This window comes from Epinephelus fuscoguttatus, linkage group LG20 (genome assembly GCF_011397635.1).
Source record: "Epinephelus fuscoguttatus linkage group LG20, E.fuscoguttatus.final_Chr_v1".
In the NCBI taxonomy this organism is placed as follows: Eukaryota; Metazoa; Chordata; class Actinopteri; order Perciformes; family Serranidae; genus Epinephelus; species Epinephelus fuscoguttatus.
The window spans coordinates 34,604,799-34,624,879 of record NC_064771.1 but is presented as its reverse complement, the minus strand read 5'-3'; the positions used below and the strand labels follow the sequence as shown (position 1 = coordinate 34,624,879).

General features: G+C 43.8%; 1 protein-coding gene across 1 annotated transcript; it reads left to right on the top strand.

Moving 5' to 3' along the window:
- The first annotated feature begins 6,919 nt into the window (after positions 1–6,919).
- On the top strand, positions 6,920–9,197 carry nog3 (noggin 3). The gene has a single exon (XM_049563398.1). The coding sequence runs from the start codon at positions 7,326–7,328 to the stop codon at positions 7,995–7,997; it is 672 nt and encodes a 223-aa protein (XP_049419355.1). The 5' UTR covers positions 6,920–7,325; the 3' UTR covers positions 7,998–9,197.
- The last annotated feature ends 10,884 nt before the right edge of the window (positions 9,198–20,081 follow it).

The following is a 20,081-nucleotide window of genomic DNA, read 5'->3' as shown; positions in this document are numbered from 1 at the left end:
TGCCTTTAATTAAAGGTTCCCGATATGTCAGGTGGCCAGGTGGTGCATTAGAGTGACTCAAAAAATAATAAGGAAACTAGGACTTGCTAGAAATGGCTCTAACAATTATATTTCGTTGCATCTTAAGTTAGCTAATGTTAGAAAAATGCTTGCTAGTTAACGTATAGCTACGTAAAAAGAATGTCACATCACCAGCTGTGGACATATTTAGAGACCTGGATAAAGCGTTGAAGGTGAGACCCTGTTCATTCCTATGAAAGTTGCTCAGTGGCGCATGAAGCCAAAAAAAAGTTCTGTCTCCACAGTATGAAATTACGCAAAATAATCGGTGCTGCTTCTGCATCATTGCGCCTACAGAGCAGACACACTAGAGATTTCCACCAGCTACCAATGGTTCAGCGTGCCGCCTACTTGAATGGGGATTAAATGATTTAGGCCGTGTTGACACGAAAACGAGAATCGCTTCTCATTTTCGTTTTGAAAAAAGTTCCGGGTTCAGACGAAAACATTTTAACAACAACCGACATGCGCTTCCGTCTACAGAGTGGTGATGTATAAACAAACAAAATGGCAACCACATGAACGTTTGTCTGGACGGACGATGAGGTGGAGTTGCTACAGTAAATTACACTTTGCTGGAGAAGCGTTGATAAATTTGTTGTTGTTGTTGTTGTGATGGTCAAATTCTCGCACATGCCTAGTGACTGGAACCATAGAGAGCATGTGCAAAAAGGTGGTGCTATTTCCAAAAAATTGCACTCTGGAACCTGTTTTCAATACGTTGCGTTTTCAAGGACCCAAACGGCTGTCGTGTGAACGATCGAGGTGGATCGACTGTTTTCAGTTGAGATCGTTGTTGTATAAACAGGACCTGAATCGTGCAGCTCCTCTAGACTTCCCAAATGTTATCAGACTGAACGGATCAAATCCTGAAGTCATTTCGCAGGTTGTAACACTCAAAAATATCCACTTATTTATTTATTTATCTCTTTCCCAGTGTAAGTCAATGGTAAAAAGTCTTATTGTTCCCAGAGGCATCACATGATGGACCCTGTAAACTGCAGTTCCACTGTTTGGCCACTATGAAAATTGGCTTCAACGCTTAGCTCACTTCCTGAGGGCCTGTCACCAAAGTCAGCCAGGTTTACCTCTGCCTTGTTTCCATGGTAACGTTACAGAGGTTGGAAAAGGACGGACAGGTTGGTTGCTGACATAGTTTTAAGATGACATGAATTATGGTTTGACAGTAAAGGCCAACAGACCTTGGTGTACATTGTCTCTGTGAGGCTACGTGCTGCTCCGAAATAACTTTAGGTGTTACTCATTTAGATATACACAACATCATTATATGATTCTGTCTGTCAAGCTTGTCCGACCTCACGATGATAACTGGGGGGGGGGCTTTGGATCAGTCAGTTGGTCAGCGGCTGTGTTCCATATCTCTCTCTGTCAATGATAAAACTGTTGCTGCTGTCTGTATATCTGTGTTAAAATAAAAACCTTGACAGTTCTTCTTGAATCCTCTGACAGTCCCAACAGAGGCAGCTACAGAACGTCAAATACCATAAATATGATCAATGACGTGGTTTGACGAGATGAAATCTCTCTAACTGGTGTTAACGTCTCCTCAGAGGCTGGCTGCTGCCTTCAGGGCTCAGTGGTGACATTTCCCTGAAAGTCCTCGCGACCTCCAGCAGATCCATCTGAGCGTGAACACGAGTCTCCTGTGGGTCCTTCTCTGGGACCCTGATATGGAAGTGAAGGATGAAAGGTTTACAAAGAGACAGGAAGTCTTATCTGACTTCCTCTCCACAGAGATATGACAGTTTAGCGGCGCCCGTCACAGACTGAAAATTACTAACAAACTCCTTTTTAACAGCAGACAGGAGGGAGGAGGGTCACAGGGTGAAGAAGAAGAAGAAGAAGAACTCATTCTGGATCACTGATTCCTAACCCAGCCTCTCTGGTAAGAACTGCTTTGGTTTGTTTTGACTTAAAAACTGTTTTCAGATGCAAAATAATGGAATTTTTACATCAATTAATTTTGACCTTTTTCACTTTAATTTGACGGGACAGCTGAAGTGTTTGAGGGCGACTTCCTGCAGGGGATGACCTGCAGCAAAGCCTTTGTAAATGGTACAGCAGCTCCGCCCACTGAGCCACTGGACACCTCATCATGCTCATTTTCACCACTGGGGCTTTCAATTGATTTAAGTATTTATTCATTTATACATACGATTAATCACATGACTTTCCTTAGTTAACTCGTGATTAATCCGAAATTAATGGACAACACATTAATTTCACATAACACATTTTTTATCTGTTCTAAATGAACATTAAAGGGATATTTTTCAAGTTTCAATATTCTTACCAACATGGGAGTGGACAAATATCTTTGCTTTATGCAAATGTATTTTTATAATTATTGCAACAATCCAACACAATGACAGATACTGTCCAGAATAACCTCTGAGGTTCTGACTGCTCACAACAGGCTGAAAGCATAACATGGCAAACTGGAACCACACAGGCAACAACAGATGGACATATTGACCTGAACGTAACATTACTTAGAGACACTAAAGCCTAGTTCACATTACAGGATTTTCACCGCGATTTTGACGTGGCAGAGGATCTTGAGAGCCACCTTGGGTCGGAGATGAGTCGGCAGATAGTCTGCCACGACGAGTCCTCATGTGTGAACAAGCCTACGAGCAAGTCGCCCCCTCGTCTGCGACTGGGACTGGATATCTGGCATGCTAGAAAACTGGAGAAGGCTGACACGACTGACAAAGAGCATCAGCCAATGAGAGGCGGGATACGTCCCACATCAGCACGCAGGAGGACGGAAGAAATGTGAGGAGGACAAGCTGCAGGGTTGCCAGGTCTGCTTATTAGCCGCGACTTTGGGCTTGTTTTTTTGTAAACTCGCTTACAAATATTGGTAGTCGTGGGTTGCGGCTTTTTGGGCTTGTTTCTAAAGTGGAGTTGCTTATTTGGGCTTGCTCTCTAAACGTCGCCTTTCTCTATATATATCCATTGCCTCTATTGGGCTTGTTTCCATAGCCCTGGTTGCTTGTTTCTCTCCCAAGATCTGGCAACACTGACAAGCCGGCAAGCAACAACAACAATGGCAGCATCCACAGGATCACGGGGAGCGCGTTGTGTTTTGACCCAGGCCCTGTAGGCAGATCTGATTCAACACTGGGAAGAATATCCATGCCTTTACCATGTGTCGTCTCCAAGTTTGGTGACGTCACCGTGTTATCTGGGGCTCTGTCAGCGAGGGCTCGGTGGAGAAATCTTGTGGTGTGCACACACAGGTCGTAACGCAGTTAGCGAGACTCCCACTGACAGAAACACACGTCGCCAGGTATGAACACTCAAAAGATTACGAGAAATTGTGTAATGTGAACTAGGCTTAACACAACGTAGTGTTCAACTTCACACTAAATAAATAAATAAAGGTTCAGTAAACACCCTCTGTGTTTTTTAAGCAGCTCAACGTACTCTGGTTGTAAAATTCACATCAACAGTAAATGCAGATAACTTTGGTCTTTGTCGATTTGTTTCTGCTCGCCATCCATGAAGTTACTGCTGCATCGCTTCCTGATTTCCCAACCAGGTGGGCTGAGTTTCATAATTATAGAAAGTATGTGCGTTAATTGCATGTCAAAAAAATTGGTGGCAACCACCAGCTTTCACCTGGGAGAGCAGTGTGTGCGTCCTGTAAGATTCTAAACCCTGTTTCTCTTTCCTAAACCCAACCATGTGAGTGTGTTGAAAAAAAAAACCGTTAATTCGCGTACTGATGTAGTGCTTTTATTTTGAAAGAGACTGTATGCAAACTGTACATTTCCTGTGAAAACAGAAGTGTATTTTGAAAACAGACAATGCATGTAACAGGCTGAGGTTGACACGGCGTCCCAGAACGTCAACAACCAGCACACCCAGGGTACCTTGGACGTCATATGTGGACATGGAAAGTCCATGACCAAACGTGGACATGTGACGAGGTCACAGTGAGAGTGTGACAGTAGAGACAACCCATTCAAAGGTCGGCGTACAGTCAGCGATGCGCCCTCTGGACAATATAACCAGGGAATGTTTGGTAACAAGTAACTTTTCTCAGCAGGTAGCACTCCAACGTAACAAAGTAACGTTACCCAGCACTGCTGTTGGTGGACTGAGGGACGTCTCTTCAACCACAAACCGTTAAAGCTCCACAGTGTCCGGCCTGTGATGTGACTTTATGACGCAGAGTCTTCCTGTCACTAATGACCTTTTACAGAGTAAAGAAAGCTGCCGCTGCTCTCAGGTCACACCACTCGCTGCAGCGTTACAGCTCCGTGTGGACACATTAACCCAACAGGAACCAGGTCCACACATTCAGGGCCTGTTTGTCCCCGTCTCAGCGCGGCCCAGAGCAGCACAGTCGGCCCTTTATCTCCGCCCGGCTTCTTCTGCATTAGTGTCTCAGACAAGAGTTGTTTTTTTATCAGCCTCATAATTCAACCTTTACAACATGAGCAAACATACCAACGGTCTCTGCCTGCAGGCTGCAGGAGTCCCAGCTGCGGACTGACCCAATGAATTGTGACCGTTTAAGTGTCTTTATCTGCTTCCACACTTCATTTATAGGCTGCTGGAATTAACGTTTTACTGTTAAAGCACTTTTCTTCCACACTTTATAGTTTAACTGCAGAAAAGCCTCATATTTATTCTTTAATCCAAATATTTCTCAGAGAAGATGAAACAAAATCAGCCTGAGTTAATCCTACTTAATTAAATTTTCAGTAATGAAATCTTTAATTGGTTTAGGAGTTAACTTTAAAGCGCCGTCAGCGTGTGGAAACAAACCAGGCTCCAGTGAACGTGTGATTTTATTTCCCTCACAGTCGAAGATTTTCCACAGTTTGAGGCTGAATAAAGTTTCAGATGAACTCTGTGACTGATATATGTTTCAGTTCATCTGCTCCAGTTGAAATCCTGACCGGATCAGTTTGAGCTGAACTTTATGAACGGATATAAAACAACAGTTTGATGGGAAGTGAAGAGAAGCTCTGCAGCGTCAGTCTGAGCACATGATGAGAGCTCTTCTGACAGGTCGTCTGTCTGCGCCTCTGCTCAGGGGCGTAAATACAGATAGTGCAGTTGCATTAGGGCTCATGGGGTGGGGGGGCTGTAGAGAGAGCAGGCCCATGCTCAAAGAAGAACTCACGTCAAATTAAAAGTGGTGCAATCTGTTGTATTTATACCTGCAGCTCGGTCACCAGAAGAAAATGTTGCCATTGTTCATTCCTGCAAAACACAGATACGTTACATCCGGACATTTCATACGTGTCATATCAACGTATGAGCTGACTTTAGCCACTTTTACACCGCCTGTTCAAGGCGGGAATTTCACGCCGTTATGCCGCCTCGCCGCTCTGTATAAAAGGTACAATTGAAGAAATGGCGTACAGAGTTGTCTCCCCTTCAAGCCACCATGGGAGGTAGTAACAGCTCCGAAACAGAGTCTGTATAAACATGACATCAAACAGGATGGGAGCATGGATGGGCAGGACGGGTGTGATGTTGTGATGCGTTATGTGTACAACCCACTGCAGGAGATTTAAAATGAGCTGTTAGCAGTTAGCGGCTAACTCAGAGAAGAAAAACGGGCACATTACAGTATATATATATTTATTGCAGATTGCAACCTGCTGTAACTTTGGAATTCCTAAAAATTCCTTCAGTGTTCAGGAGTTTTTTACCAGGAGCTGAATTATCCACAGAAGTCTCTTCCTCTCTGCACAAACAGACCAGCTGATTTAAAGCTGTAAAAACACTGAATAAATCAGTTCCACGTTTTTCCAGCGCTGCTCATGATGGAGGGGGCTGCTAACTACAGTGGCTGATGAGGAAACGCCATTGTCCCTATCTAGAGCCAGTGTTTGGTTTGTCCGTTCTGGGCTACTGTAGAAACATGATGGTGCAACATGGTGATCTCTGTAGACGAGGACCCGCTCCCTACATAGATAACGGCTCATTCTGAGGCAACAAAAACACAATGATTCTCTTTTTCAGGTTATTAAACACTAAAGAAAAAAATACTTCTTTCTCACACACTGGACCTTTAAAGTACTCGCTTTTCACAGTACAATCCCGGCAGGAAACACAGCAATGTCTCGATATTTTTTAAAAAGAAAAAAAAAAGTTTTTAGTGGCACCATCCCCGCTGGAAACACAGCAGCTGGTCACTAAGAAACATCCATGTCTCGGGGCTGGAAAGCTGAAAGAAAAGCAGTGGTGACTCGCTAAAAAACAACCGTTTTCCTGTGTTTGTTGGTGTCAGCTCAGATACTACATCACTCAAGAAACGTTGATATGAGACGCGTGAAATGTACAAATGTATCTGTGGTTTGGAGAAGTGTAAAATGGCAGCATGTTGTTGTGGTGACCTGCTGCAGCACACTGCTGCCTCTGCTGCTGCACTGCACCTCATTCACACCAACACACTGCAACAAACACTGCAACACACACCAACACGACCACTAAAACAACCACTGCATTCATCTTCACCAGCACCACCACAACCAGCTCCACCATCATCATCACTCACTGCTCTGAAGACATTTACACATCTCATGAAATATGATGTTCATGTGACTGTGATGAGTTGAGTTTATTTTGCTGCTAATAATTCTCTCTCTCTTTACTTTATACTTTACTGATCTGAGGACTTCTACAGTGACTGATGTGTCATCATGACGTCATTAACTTAAAACTTTAGAACTGTACTGTAGTGCTACTGTCAGCCTATTATCGCTGCTGAAACTACGTCATCATCATTAATATAATGAGGGTGCTTGTGTGTAAACTGTGCGTGTCTCCGCGGGGTGGGAGGAGGGAGCGGGGTTACATCACCGCCCTGCTGGATATTCGGGTGCAGTCAGAGGCGCCTGTAGTTGGGCTGCAGGAGGAGCAGAAGAGGAGCAGCAGAGGAGCAGAAGAGGAGCAGCAGCCGGTGCGCCAACATGCGGACTGAGAGCAGCGACCTGCGGGCCGCTGAGCCGTCTCACCGGGACCTGCTGACCGGGGCAGCTCGGGGCTGAGTCCTCTCCGGATCATGGACTGTGACGCGTCTCTCTGATCCACCAGCTCAAGTCTGAAAGTTACTGACAAGTTTTGGAGCGCTCGCGCGGTTCCTCCCCCGGTGTGAGCGCTGCGTCTGCTGCGCGCGCTCGGCTCTGACTTGGATATCTCCCGCGGGGCGCGCGTGTGTTTCTCGTGGAGGATTACCTGTGAACACTGTGACGGGGTCGCCTGGAGCCGCTCACATGGATCACTCGTGTTACCTGTGGGCTGTGTTTGTGCTCGTGCTCTCTCTGGGCTTCAGGATAGAGGAGGGCATGTGCCAACACTACTATCTCCTCCGGCCCATCCCCAGTGACACTCTGCCCATACTGGACATACAGGAGGACCCGGATCCGGTGCTGGACCCTCGGGAGAAGGACCTGAACGAGACGGAGCTCAGGAGCGCGCTGGGCAGCCACTTCGACCCGCACTCCATGTCCCTCTCCCCGCCGGAGGACAAGTATTCGGGGAGCGAGGACGCGAGCGAGGCGAACCTGCGGCAGAAGCTCTCCGGAGCGATGCCCAAAGACATCCGGGCCATGGAGTTCGAGGTCCAGCACGGCAAGAAGCAGAAGCCGAGTAAAAAACTGCGGAGAAGGCTGCAACTGTGGCTGTGGTCTTACACCGTGTGCCCGGTTGTTTACGCATGGAACGACCTGGGCATCAGATTCTGGCCGCGCTACCTGAAGGTGGGGAGCTGCTACAATAAGCGGTCTTGTTCGATCCCTGAAGGGATGTTCTGCAAAGCTGCCAAATCGACTCATTTTACGATCCTGCGATGGCGCTGCCTGCAGAAAAAGGGGGCTCTGAAATGCGCCTGGATACCCGTTCAGTACCCGGTCATATCAGAGTGCAAGTGCTCGTGCCTCAACTGAAAACGACTCTGTGCTGCTGCTACAAACTTTTATCATGATTTGAAAGCACAAGCAGCAAAACAGCTTCAGCAGACATGTAAAGAGTCAGGAGCACTTGTTAAGAAACGTGTCATTAATGATTTAAACACATCTCTCTGTCTTGTTCCAACGTCTTGACCTGAAAAATATTCATGTAAGAAAAGTTGGACTCAAACCAAAGTGTCCGAATCAGCTGAGGAGCACTGCGCAGGGTCAGAATGTAAATTTGATGTACATGTTTTTATTTTATTTTTATGTGACGACAGAACTTTGTATAAAAAGGAAGGTCAGTATTATTAATGTAATCAAATCTACTGTATTTGTTCAATGTATCTGGATTGTACCTGTTTATATTTATACTGGAGATATTTCCTGAGGTTCAAATGAATTTATGGAGACATGTGAAGAGTTCTGCTCCAGACATCAGAGATCCTGTTTGAATCAGAGCTCTTCATGACAAACTCCTCATCTTCAGAAGCTGTAAAATAAAAAGGGACAGTTGGTTTATAAATCACGTGACTGAGACTCTGTGTTCCTTCATTTACTGCAGTAACAGTACTGATACCACACTGTGAAAATACTCTGTTACTGTGAACATGTTCCCTCAGTATGTGAGTAGGGGAGACCGGGGCTGGTTGGCACACTTTTTACTCTCTTACATTTTTCTGTGGCATAATTTATGTCAGAATATTCTACGTGAAAGGTTAAAGTTTCGGCTGTAAAAGAAAAATGTGTGCGTGTGCTTGGGCAGTGACTTGCGGCATTAGAAACCAATGGACAAAGGCGTCCTTTAATGTCGGCGTGATACGCGGCCGATTGTCATTATAGTTTAACAGGACCCAGGACCTTGGACGTCATATGTGGACGTGGAAAGTCCATGACCAAACGTGGACATGTGACGAGGTCGTAGTGAGGATGTGTTGCTCAGTGGTGTTGTGTGTCCACCAAAGCGGTTTCTTTCCCTGTCACAGGGCACGTTAACTCTTTCCAGGGGCATAAATATAGACAGTGTAGTTTCGCTGGGGCCAAGGGGCCCGTAGAGGGAGAGGGCCCTTGCAAGTGACTAATTCAAGAATGGTGTCATTTGCTATATATGTCCTCAAAGAGCAAACCCATCTACATCATGGTTTACTTAATTATTTTTTGTTTTTTAAAACAGTCAGCAGCGATCTAAAACAAAATAATACGCTTTTTCTACATCAGCTATACAAGCTATGAATAAACTATAAAAACAATTCAATTACAGGCTCAAGTTTCTTTGATATTTTTGTCACATATGCAGCGATGATTGTGGGTAATATGTGTGTTGATGTTGTCCAGTGTCAAATGTCAGTATATGTTGGATGTGTTTCCAGTCACATCTCCTCCAGCTGCAGATCAGCTCTGACACACAGTCCTGTCCTTACACACAACTCTCTCCGCGGTGCTGCTGTAGCTGACGACACACGGGGAACCAGCAGGTGGGTTTTCAGCTCCGGTGTTTTAATGTGCGCTCGTCACAGTGACTGACTCACACGCCATTCTGTTTGTTGTGTTTCATATCATAGGCCCACAAATATTTATCCATATCTGACCCTCCCTGCGTCTAAGGAGATTCATTCATTTTAAAAGTCTGGGCTATTACATTGTTCTATAGCATCAGTGTTCTTAATATAATCAGTTGATTAACCCCTGTATGTGAACACATGAATGTGCCAGACCTGAATTGCAATAAACAACATGACCCTCATCCATTCAAAATCAACATTAGTGCTTCTGAGCTCATTTTGGTGAAAGTAATGTAATAAGTAACTAATTACACAGTAATATTGTCAAGTAACATTACTTTAAATTGAAGGTAACTAGTAATATGTAATCTCTGTGTCTCACCACAGAACATCGGACTGGACAGATTAGAGAAATCTGACACACTACAGAAGTTAACTTTGGGCATGATGATGTCACTTTCAACACAGCCTTACTAATGTTAAATATGCTGCATTATAATTGATACATTACAATTACTAACATTATTCAAAGGGAGAGCTTTGGGAAGTATTTCTAAATTCAAAATAAATCATAAAAATAAAAAGTGAGATGAAACGCCACAAGAGGAAATCTGGCTTTCACTTGTGTTAGTGAGCATTTTAAAAGAGTGACACTTTTAAATCCTCCCCATCACTTTGAATTAGTTCAGTCTGAGCACTACAATACCCATGAGCCTCAGCGGCTTCCTCAATAGCCAGTCAGAGGTTTGAATCAGAACCTGTCACAGTGTAACTAAACATCAAAACTGGTTCACAATCAGAAACTTCTATGAGGTTTCTCCTAAAGCAGGCAGCAGCCATCTTTTTTCCCATAATATATTTTAATACAGAAATACAGCCTGTGGTGTGGTCTGCAACATTCAAAGGTCCAGCTTCTTTTGTTTATCAAAGAAGCAGAGCTGAAGTATTCACATCCTTTACTCACGTAAAAACAGCACTACCACATCATCTTACTTCAGCAAAAACACAGAAGTATTATTAGCACCAAAATGTACTTAAAGTACAAAAGTGAAAGTACTCATGCAGAATGGCTCCAAAGGACAAGCAAACCATCACTGGCTCTTGATAAGGACATTCACGTTTTCACTTGGACCACCATAGTTAGCAGCCCCTCCGCGACATGCAGCATCACGAAAACCGATTTTTTTTTTATGGTAAAAACGAAGAGGCCATTAACCGTCAGATGACGGGGACGGTGAGGAACGGGCCGACTTACGAGAGAATCGCCGAAGGACTGACCAGCCACGGCTTCCCTCCCACGTCACTGTTTACGTCACACGCTGAGCTACATGTTTTGTTACTTGCTCACGCCCCCCATTGCCCCGAAAAAGGCACATTCTGTATGAACAAAAGTAGGTAGGCGGCATTTTGCTGCACTCCCTGATTTTGTTTTTATACTGCCAATGCTGAAAAAAGACTGATTGGGCTTTCCTGCAAATTTGCACAACTCCTATTTAAAAAGGGTTAGAGAAAACAAGGTGAGCAGACATTAGCCAATGCTAAGCTAACGGCCAGTCTCTGACAGGCCAAACAGAACTGGAGACACACTGATTTGTAATGTCTAAAAACCTCCTGAACAGTGAACTCTGAAGGAATTCTAACTGGTTGCTGGACACTAAATCCCCCTAAATCTTACACACCGTTCACTGAAGAACAGAACTTGAGTAAATGTACTTAGTTACATTCCAGCGCTGCAAAGTAACAGATATTCTCTGATACAGTTGTTCAGATGAATTAGCTTCAAGACGAGTCAGTAATAAACTGACTGGTGTGAGTTCAGTTCTTGTTGTTGGTGTACAAAGCAGCCTGAGTATCAGACGGCTGATCTCGAGATGTTTTAACGAGTGTTCTGCTGCAGGTTCAAAGCTCCTCAGGACTTTTTCATCTTGTGAGATTTCATTGATGTGAAGCCGTCGTGTCCTTGACTCTGAGTCCGTCTGTTATCATGAGACTCTCAGGTTTATATTCTTTCATGTTTGGATGAACAGTGAGAAGAGAATGTGTCTGTGTGTTGTTGAGTGTTTGTGATAAACTGAAGGATGAAGTCTTCCTTTTTGTGTTGCCAAATAAACTCTCTAAAAACCCTCTTGTGTGGATACCCCCTGACATGTTCCACCCACTCAAACACTCTTGCAGACCAAGTCCCCCCCCCTCATGGCAACAGTACTCACAGTACAGTACTCAGTGGCAGTGGCCCCCCAGCAGGATAATGCACCATGCCACACTGCAAACATGGCTCAGGAATGGCCCAAGGAATGTGACAAAGACCTCAAAGTGTCAACCTGGCCTCCAAATTCCCCAGATCCCAATCTGAATGAGCATCTGTGGCACGTGCCATTAACCCACCTCACAACCCACTGGACTAAATGGATCTGCCGCCAACGCACTGGTGCCAGACACCACAGGACACTCCCAGAGATCCTGTGTCCAAGCCTCAACAGGTCAGAGCCAAGTCCAATCCAAGGAGGCCCCACCTTGGATTAGGGGTACATCTGGGGTACCGGCACATCACAAGAATCCTTTAGCAGATTGGGACCTGGGAAATTTAGAAGCCAGGTCGACACCTTGAGCTTTTTGTCACACTCCACAGGACATTTCTAAACAATTTGTGCAGTGTGGCATGTTGCTTCTTTCAACTGGGGGGCCACTGCCATTGGAGAGTACTGTCGCCATGAGGGGGGGTACTTGGTCTGCACGGTGTTTGAGTAGGTGGAACATGTCAGGTGGTATCCACATGAATGCCAGAACCAAAGGTTTCCCAGCAGAACAATGCACTGGAACAAATTTAATCAAAGTTATTCACTTCACCTGTCAGTGGTTTCAAGGTTTCTGCTGATCAGTGTGTGTGCAAGACTTTTACTTTTAATTGAATATTTTCTCAGTGTGTTCAAACAGACTCTTATCACTTCAGGGTGGGCAGGTATTCAGGTCGAGGTCAGGACTGGTTTCGATCTGTGCGTGCGTGTGTGTGTGTGTGTGTGTGTGTGTGTGTGTGTGTTCCCCTTCATGCCTCCGTTTCGACAGCTCTGTGTTCAGGGAGGATGTGATGTCTTGATGATACTGTAACAGTCCAGCATGTTTTTTAATCTGTTGTATGTGACTGTGCGCTCTGATGAAGAAACAGCTGAACGGTCCAAATTACATTAGTTTTTATACTTTTAAAATTTTAAAAATCAAGAAAATTTCTCTTGTATTTCTGTTTTTTGCTGCACCATAACTGACAGAACTGTGACGCCACTGCATTATATCAAACTGAATTCTGTGTACCGTTACACCCCTGTCCATGTCAGTGAACACTTCTCCTTTCCCAAGATAATCTATTCCCCTGATGAGTGTGACACATCAAGACAGTGATCAAACAGTATCGTGACAACACAGGTGTGTGTTTGGATGGACACACCAGGCATTTTTAAATAGGAGTTGTACAAATTTGCAGGAAAGCCCAATCAGTCTTTTTTCAGCATTGGCAGTATAAAAACAAAATCGGGGAGTGCAGCAAAATGCCGCCTACCTACTTTTGTTTATACAGAATGTGCCTTTTTCGGGGCAATGGGGGGCGTGAGCAAGTAACAAAACATGTAGCTCAGCGTGTGACGTAAACAGTGACGTGGGAGGGAAGCCGCAGCTGGTCAGTCCTTCGGCGATTCTCTCATAAGTCGGCCCGTTCTTCACCGCCCCCGCCATCTGACGGTTAATGGCCTCTTTGTTTGCGAGGACAAGGAGGGCGCGCAATTCCTTGTCTCCCCAGTTGCTCATCTTTACAGTGTCTGTCAGGTTTGTGTTTCCCTCTTGCTACTAGCTGCTCGCTAATTCCTGCTATCAGCTGTTTCCTGTTTATCCACTGCCAGTGGCTCGCACGTGCGGCGTCATCAACAGCTCCTCCCACAAGTCTTCAACAGCCCCTCCTGTTGCAGAAGGCCACCTTGTTCTTTTTAAACCAAAAAGGTTCCGCCAATATGTCTACCCTACGCGGCGGAAAATTGGGCACCTCGGATCAACTCGGCAATCGCTCGCAACTTGACAGCAAAACGTTTCAAACATTCGCAGAAAATCTGGCAGTGTAAAAGGGGCTAGTGGCACAGATGCAGCATGTCGTTGGCATGGTGACTGCAGGAATGTCCGCCAGAGCTGTTGCCTGCGAACTGAATGTTCATTTCATGACCGTAAGACATCTCTTATGTTGTTTCTGTGAATTGGGCAGTACATCCAACCACCCTCACAACTGCATGTCAGTTACGGAGAGAAACAGCTGTCAGGTCAAGGCCATGGTGAGGATGAAGAGTATGAAGGTGAGGCGAGGGGACTGAACTAACGAAAGTTCAGTCAGGAAGACAATGCTTTTTATTCTCAGGCCGTTTTTTGTTGCAAGTTTTGTTTCTCAGCCATTCGGTCCTTGCACATACGCTCACTCACTGTCTCTAGGTGTCAGTGTTCGGGGCTGTCAGTGAGTCATCAGCTGATTCACAATCAACCAATAGCACAGTGACACATCCTCTCCGTCAGCCTGTCATCTTACTGCCCCTCATTTTAAATATGGTTCTTCCCCTGCTGTAGTTCTTTCTTGCTGCAGCCGTACGCAGCCTCCACCTCCCCATCACCACCTCGTCTTTATGGATTCATCAGCCTCAGAGTCATCAGCCACCACCACCAGTGTGTGGACTCCATGGGGAGATTTATCCTGCTGCCGTGCAGATGTCCCTCGATCACAATGTATCTCCCTCTGGTGTCCAAGTGCCAAAAGACCTCTGTTAAATCTTAATCAGCACAAATCATCTGTTAATCTGTTAACACATTTTCTGTATCAAATATTATCTTGACTTTGTTCCTCTGTCTCTCCTGACTGAAATTCTTCAGCCGTACAAACAAATTGTTGCATCACCTGTTGGGGCTGCTGGTCTCACATGACACGCAGGTGAATACGCTGGATGTGGCGGTCCTGAGCTGGTGTGGTTACATGTCTGCAGTTGTGAGGTTGGTTGGATGTACTGCCAAATTCACGGAAACGACACTGGGGATGTCTCATGGTCGCGAAATGAACGCTCGGTTCGCAGGCAACAGCTCTGGTGGACGTTCCTGCAGTCAGCATGCCAACGACCCGCTGCATCTGTGTCGTTATGATGCTGTTTGATCCCCGTCTTGATATGTCACATCTGTCAGGTGGATGTTGCTCAGGTGGTAGTGGTAGTAGAAGATTGGCGGTTTGATGCCCGGCTCCTCCAGTCTCAAGTCACATGTACACAGACATACAGATAAAGGTCCTCCCAGACACACAGTGGTGAACACAGAGTGTGTGTGTGTGTGTGTGTGTGTGTGTGTGTGTGTGTGTGTGTGTGTGTGTGTGGGCAGTCAGTGTGTTCTGACAGGTAGGACGAGTGGGAGAAGTCGGATGTTACACTGAGACGATTCAAGGTCTTCACTCTGGTGTGAGGAGACAGACGGCTTCTGCAGCCGCCCACTGACAGGTCTGACTGCCGCCAGCACACACACACACACACACACACACACATCAGTCCTGCTATCTGTGTAGTTTTCAGCGTCCTCCGTCCCCATAATCATTACCCTGCATCATGACTACCCACTGAGCAAGCAACGTCTGTGGACGTTCAAGTCTAGTTGATATCACGTCCACAGACGTTGCTTGCTCAGTGGGTACTTTTACTTTGGGTACTTAAAGTAAATTTTATGTGAATACTTTTGTACTTTTCTCTGACGCAGGACTTGTATTAGAGTATTTTTACTCCGTAGTATTACAAGTAGTATTTCACTGAAGTAAAAGATCTGAATCTGAAGACTTTTTCGTCACCACTGATAAAAAGAGAAAGAAATAAAAACTAAGGAATACAAACTGACACACACACTGGGACTTGTCACTATGTGTGTGCATGTGTGTGTGTGTGTGTGTGTGTGTGTGTGTGTGTGTGTGTGTGTGTGTTGCTTCAGCAGCAGATTGATGACAATCTGGTTGTTTGTACCAACATGGAGACTCAAGTCAGACACACACAGTCTGCTGTTAGGTCATCCCACTGTGTTTGTGTGTGTTGTTTCCTAATCATTTCCTGGGTAATCTGGTGTGGATAAAAGGGGAAACATCTAATGAGACATTTTTGACCAGAATAGTTTAAAAAAAAACCTGTCTGGAGCCACAAAATATATTTGAGCTTTATATGAAGGCAACACAGCTGATTACGTTTAAATCAGCCTATCAACATTATTAACAGGTCAAAATGAGCATTCTTGAATGTTTGACCACAACACAGCCTCTCTGGAGTGGGATAGTTTGTTTGGCAGATGTATGACGCACATTTTAGTTGATAATATGTGAAAATGTTTTTCTTATTCGGTGAGAATGTGAGAACTTCTGAAGACTTACATCAATGATAAATGAAAAATTAAAATGTTAAAAAATAACCATTATTCATTTACATGTTTTTCTGTCAAAGCCACAGGGAGTGTGCAGAGGTTGCCGACCCCTGGCCAACACGGAGCGCACAGTTTAACATGTATGAAGACTCAAGTTTCCAATAACCTCCTGAGACCCTGTGCCACTTGCAGAGATCCAAGGGGAGAGGAGGTAGCAACACAACTCCACCTAATGGAGGCTGACGGCGCCCCAGATTCAAACGTCCAAAAACACATCATTGAAACCACAAAATATCTCCATACTGCTCGTCCGTAGTGATCCAAGTGTCCTGAAGCCCCGACATAAAAAGTTGTTTGGAAAAACCTCATTTGAACTCTGTTTTTAGCCTCATTGTAGCCTGTAGCTCTGACTGCCTCTCTGTGCACCGCGCTCACGTGTGTGTGCTTGCGTGAGGCCGTGAGACATGGTTCACGTGCTTTTGCTGGTCTGGCGTGCACACGTAAGCACGGTGCACAGAGAGGCACGTTTAAATCTGGGGCGCCGTCAGCCTCCATTAGGTGGAGTTGTGTTGCTACCTCCTCTCCCCTTGGATCTCTGCAAGTGATGTGAGGACTCTAAAACTTCACCTGAGCCTCCCTCGGCATATGGGTGAGTAGATAATGGCTGAATTTTCATTTTTGGGTGCACTATCCCTTTCAACTCTATTTTACTTAACTCAGACCTGTTGTCCTTGTTCATGGACTTTTTTGGTGCCATCTAGTGGTAGTAAGAGCACAATACACTAATCCATGTAAAAACAAGATGGCAGCCATCTCTGCCAAGTCAGTCTGCAGCCGATCCCGACACAAAAGTGGATAAGGTCCAGAACCTGGTCATATTTTATAGTTGAAACTTGTTTATTTATGATTAAAAATGTTCGTAGTTTGATATGGCAACATATTTGACTAATTTTAGCAACAATAGGAAGATAAGTTGTTGATAATTAGGAAATACTCGTTATTATCATCTGGTTTGAGGACAGTGGGACTTAATTATGATTCACAATGTTTAGTTTTTTATACTTATCAGGTCCTACTGATCCCATATAGCAAGGAGAAATTAAAAAGCATACCAAACAAAAGTTCGGGTCTCAGGAGGATAAGAAATTAATAAATTATCAGATATTATTAGAGATAGATATTCGTCAAATATGAAATATTTCCTTGTACTTTAAGTACATTCCTCTGGTAACACCCCTGTACTTTTACTTAAGTAGGATTTCATATGCAGGTCTTGTATTGTAATGAAGTATTTCTACTTTATGATGTTGGTACTTTTCCGTATGTGTGGGAGGAAACCAGGGTAACGTTTTAGTTCTATTAATAATTTCCTGCATAATCTGGTGCAAGTGACGAGGAGAACAGAGGCTGATATTTGCCTCCGTTCCTCTCTTGATCCATGTGTCTCTCACACACCTTTTAAAATGTATTTTTACAAAGTCAGGCGTCCGTCTTTCTGTTATCTTTTGAAACAATGATTTCTCTCTGTTAGCAAAAGACATGACAGCGTACATTGGTGCTCCGGCAGCAGAAGAAGACAATGCGTAGGATCCACACTCAATATATATAGTGTATATATATATATATATATATATATATATATATATATATATATATATATATATATATATATATGGAAAATAAGCCAAACATGGCGTGCACCAAAAAATATTTGACAGTTTCAACAGTCAGGCTTCCACGTCACCGTCTGCATCGCCAACTTCCTGTCTCCAAAATGTTGGTGCACATGGGTCAAAGTTTCTCCCATCATGTTTTTATACATCACAGCTCTTGCGTGGGAACTGGCGAACTCCTCTTTCAGGCCTCGTTTTGTGCGTACGCAATGTTTATAAATGAGTTCCTATGAAAGTTGTTCAGTGAAGCCAAAAAGCTCAGTTTCTGTGGAATGAACTTACCCAGATCTTCTGCCTGCTGAGCCACTGACTTCCAGTTTAGCACTCGGCGAGCTTCGATGGGTATAAGATGATTTAACCTCGTGACTCTTCTAGACTTTTGAAATGTTATCAAACCAAATGGATTAAATCTAGATCATGAAACGAGTCATTTCATCGAGGTTGTGACGCTCAAAAAAACGTATCCACTGACTCACAGACGTTTCTGTCACAACATCAGTCTAAGGGAGAAAGTCTCTGTGGGCTCCATGACATCACGTGACACACTGTGGTTGTAACACCACTTTTGGATTTGTGTTAAATTGGCTTCAAAGCCCTGCACTGTTCCTGGGGGGTTGGTTTGGAACAAATCCCTGTGCAGAGGCGGACTAAACCATTGTGCACCTTTAAAGGGTGAGAGCTGCCCCAGAGAGCTTACAGTATTTTTTTTACACAAAGTTAAGGAGAAACAAAAAAGTAGAAATAAAACCAAACTTTTTATTTCAGGCTTTTTGAGCCTGCCCTCCTCCAGCTGGGGCCCCGGGTCATCAGTTCAACACTCCCCCTCTACAGACCTGTTTCCCTACATAATGATCCGTATTACTGACTTCTGTCACTTTAATAACACCGATCATATTTCTGCAGTAAACAGAATTTAAATGAATGACTTGCTCTTGTAATGAAGTATTTTTAGATGTTGGTATTTGTACTTTTACTTCAGGAGAAGATGTGACAGGACTCGTCCACCTGTGAGCATGAAGCAGTGTATCCAGCAGCCACCAGGGGGCAGCAGCGAGTCGCTGTCTGTCATTCAGACTCCATTAAAATAAATGACTTGTGTCAGTGTGACAACATGTGAAGGTGTGTGTGTTGGTTCTGACTGCACAAACTACATGAAGCCGAGGCTGCGTCAGTGTGTGTGTGTGTGTGTGTGTGTGTGTGATCACACTGCCCCACACTGTTCACACACTGTTTATACATACCAGTGTGTGTGAGGGCCCCTCTGTCTGTCGCAGCCTGTTTACTCAAACTTTATTTTGGGAAAATTCCACCAACTCTCTGCACGACTGTGGACATAAATCACCGACGCTGCTGCAGCCTCTGTCACTCACACACTCACACACACACGGACCTGCAGACATCGTGTGTGTAAGTGTGTGTGTGATGAGTTGTGTTTTTGTTGCTGTAACTATAAGAACATTTACACAAGTGTTTTCACAGTTTTTCTTCACATTTCAGACACAAATATTGTTTTTAATTTGACAGCTGCAGTTATTAATGTAATAACAGGTGATATTAAGATAATAATAATAATAATAATAATGATAAAGTGTCATTCTGCACTGGGATTAAATTACTCTCTCTCTCTTCTCTCATAATGCAGAAGTTATTATTGATTCAATCTGCTTGTTAATCTGTGTGTTCACAGGATTTGTTCATCTGTTTCATTTCAGATTATAATCCTCTTCATGTGGTTCATCAGTACATTCATAAATATGTTTATTAATCTGTGTGTTCACAGGAGACTAGTCTGTTTGTTTGCTCATTTTATTAATGCATTAATTATTAAATTATTTATTCATCAATCATTTACAAGGTTTATCTATTTATTTACATGGTTTATTAACTGTTAATTTTATCTTCTCACTGAATTATTTGACTGGTGAACGTTACCTGACAAAATGTATGTTTCACTTTTTGTCACACGGATTTATTAATCCATTCACTGTTTATTAATGCGTTCATTTATCAGTCTGTTTCCTCATTTAAAAGCTCAGTTTATGAATTCATTTGTACATTTAATTAATGATTTTACGTGACTAATTAATTCACATCTGATCAGTGTGTTCACCGGGGTTATTAATCCATTCACTCAGTTCACTACTTCATTCCTTCTCAGTTTAGTGAGCTGTTTGTTTGCACAGTTCATGAGTCGTGTGGATTATTAATCCATTCATTTTCTTTTTTATTACATTCATTCACTCATTAACCCGGTCGCTCAGTCGGTTCATTGATCTCTCAGTTCACTTTATTTATTTTCCTGTTTTCTAAATCGTTTAATCCGGTTTTATGGTGGGTTCATTTAATTGTTTGTATCCAGTGTTCATACACAGATTATTAATCTGTTCTTCGCTGGGTTTAGTAAATCTTCATCTTTAATTCAAACAGTTTATTAATCCATTGGGTTTTCTTTTTAACCATTTACACAGATTATTAATCCGTTCTCTCTTTGACTTGATTAAATTCCA

Coding starts and splice junctions, on each gene's coding strand:
- nog3 (XM_049563398.1), top strand. CDS start 7,326: ATGGATCACTCGTGTTACCTGTGGGCTGTGTTTGTGCTCGTGCTCTCT.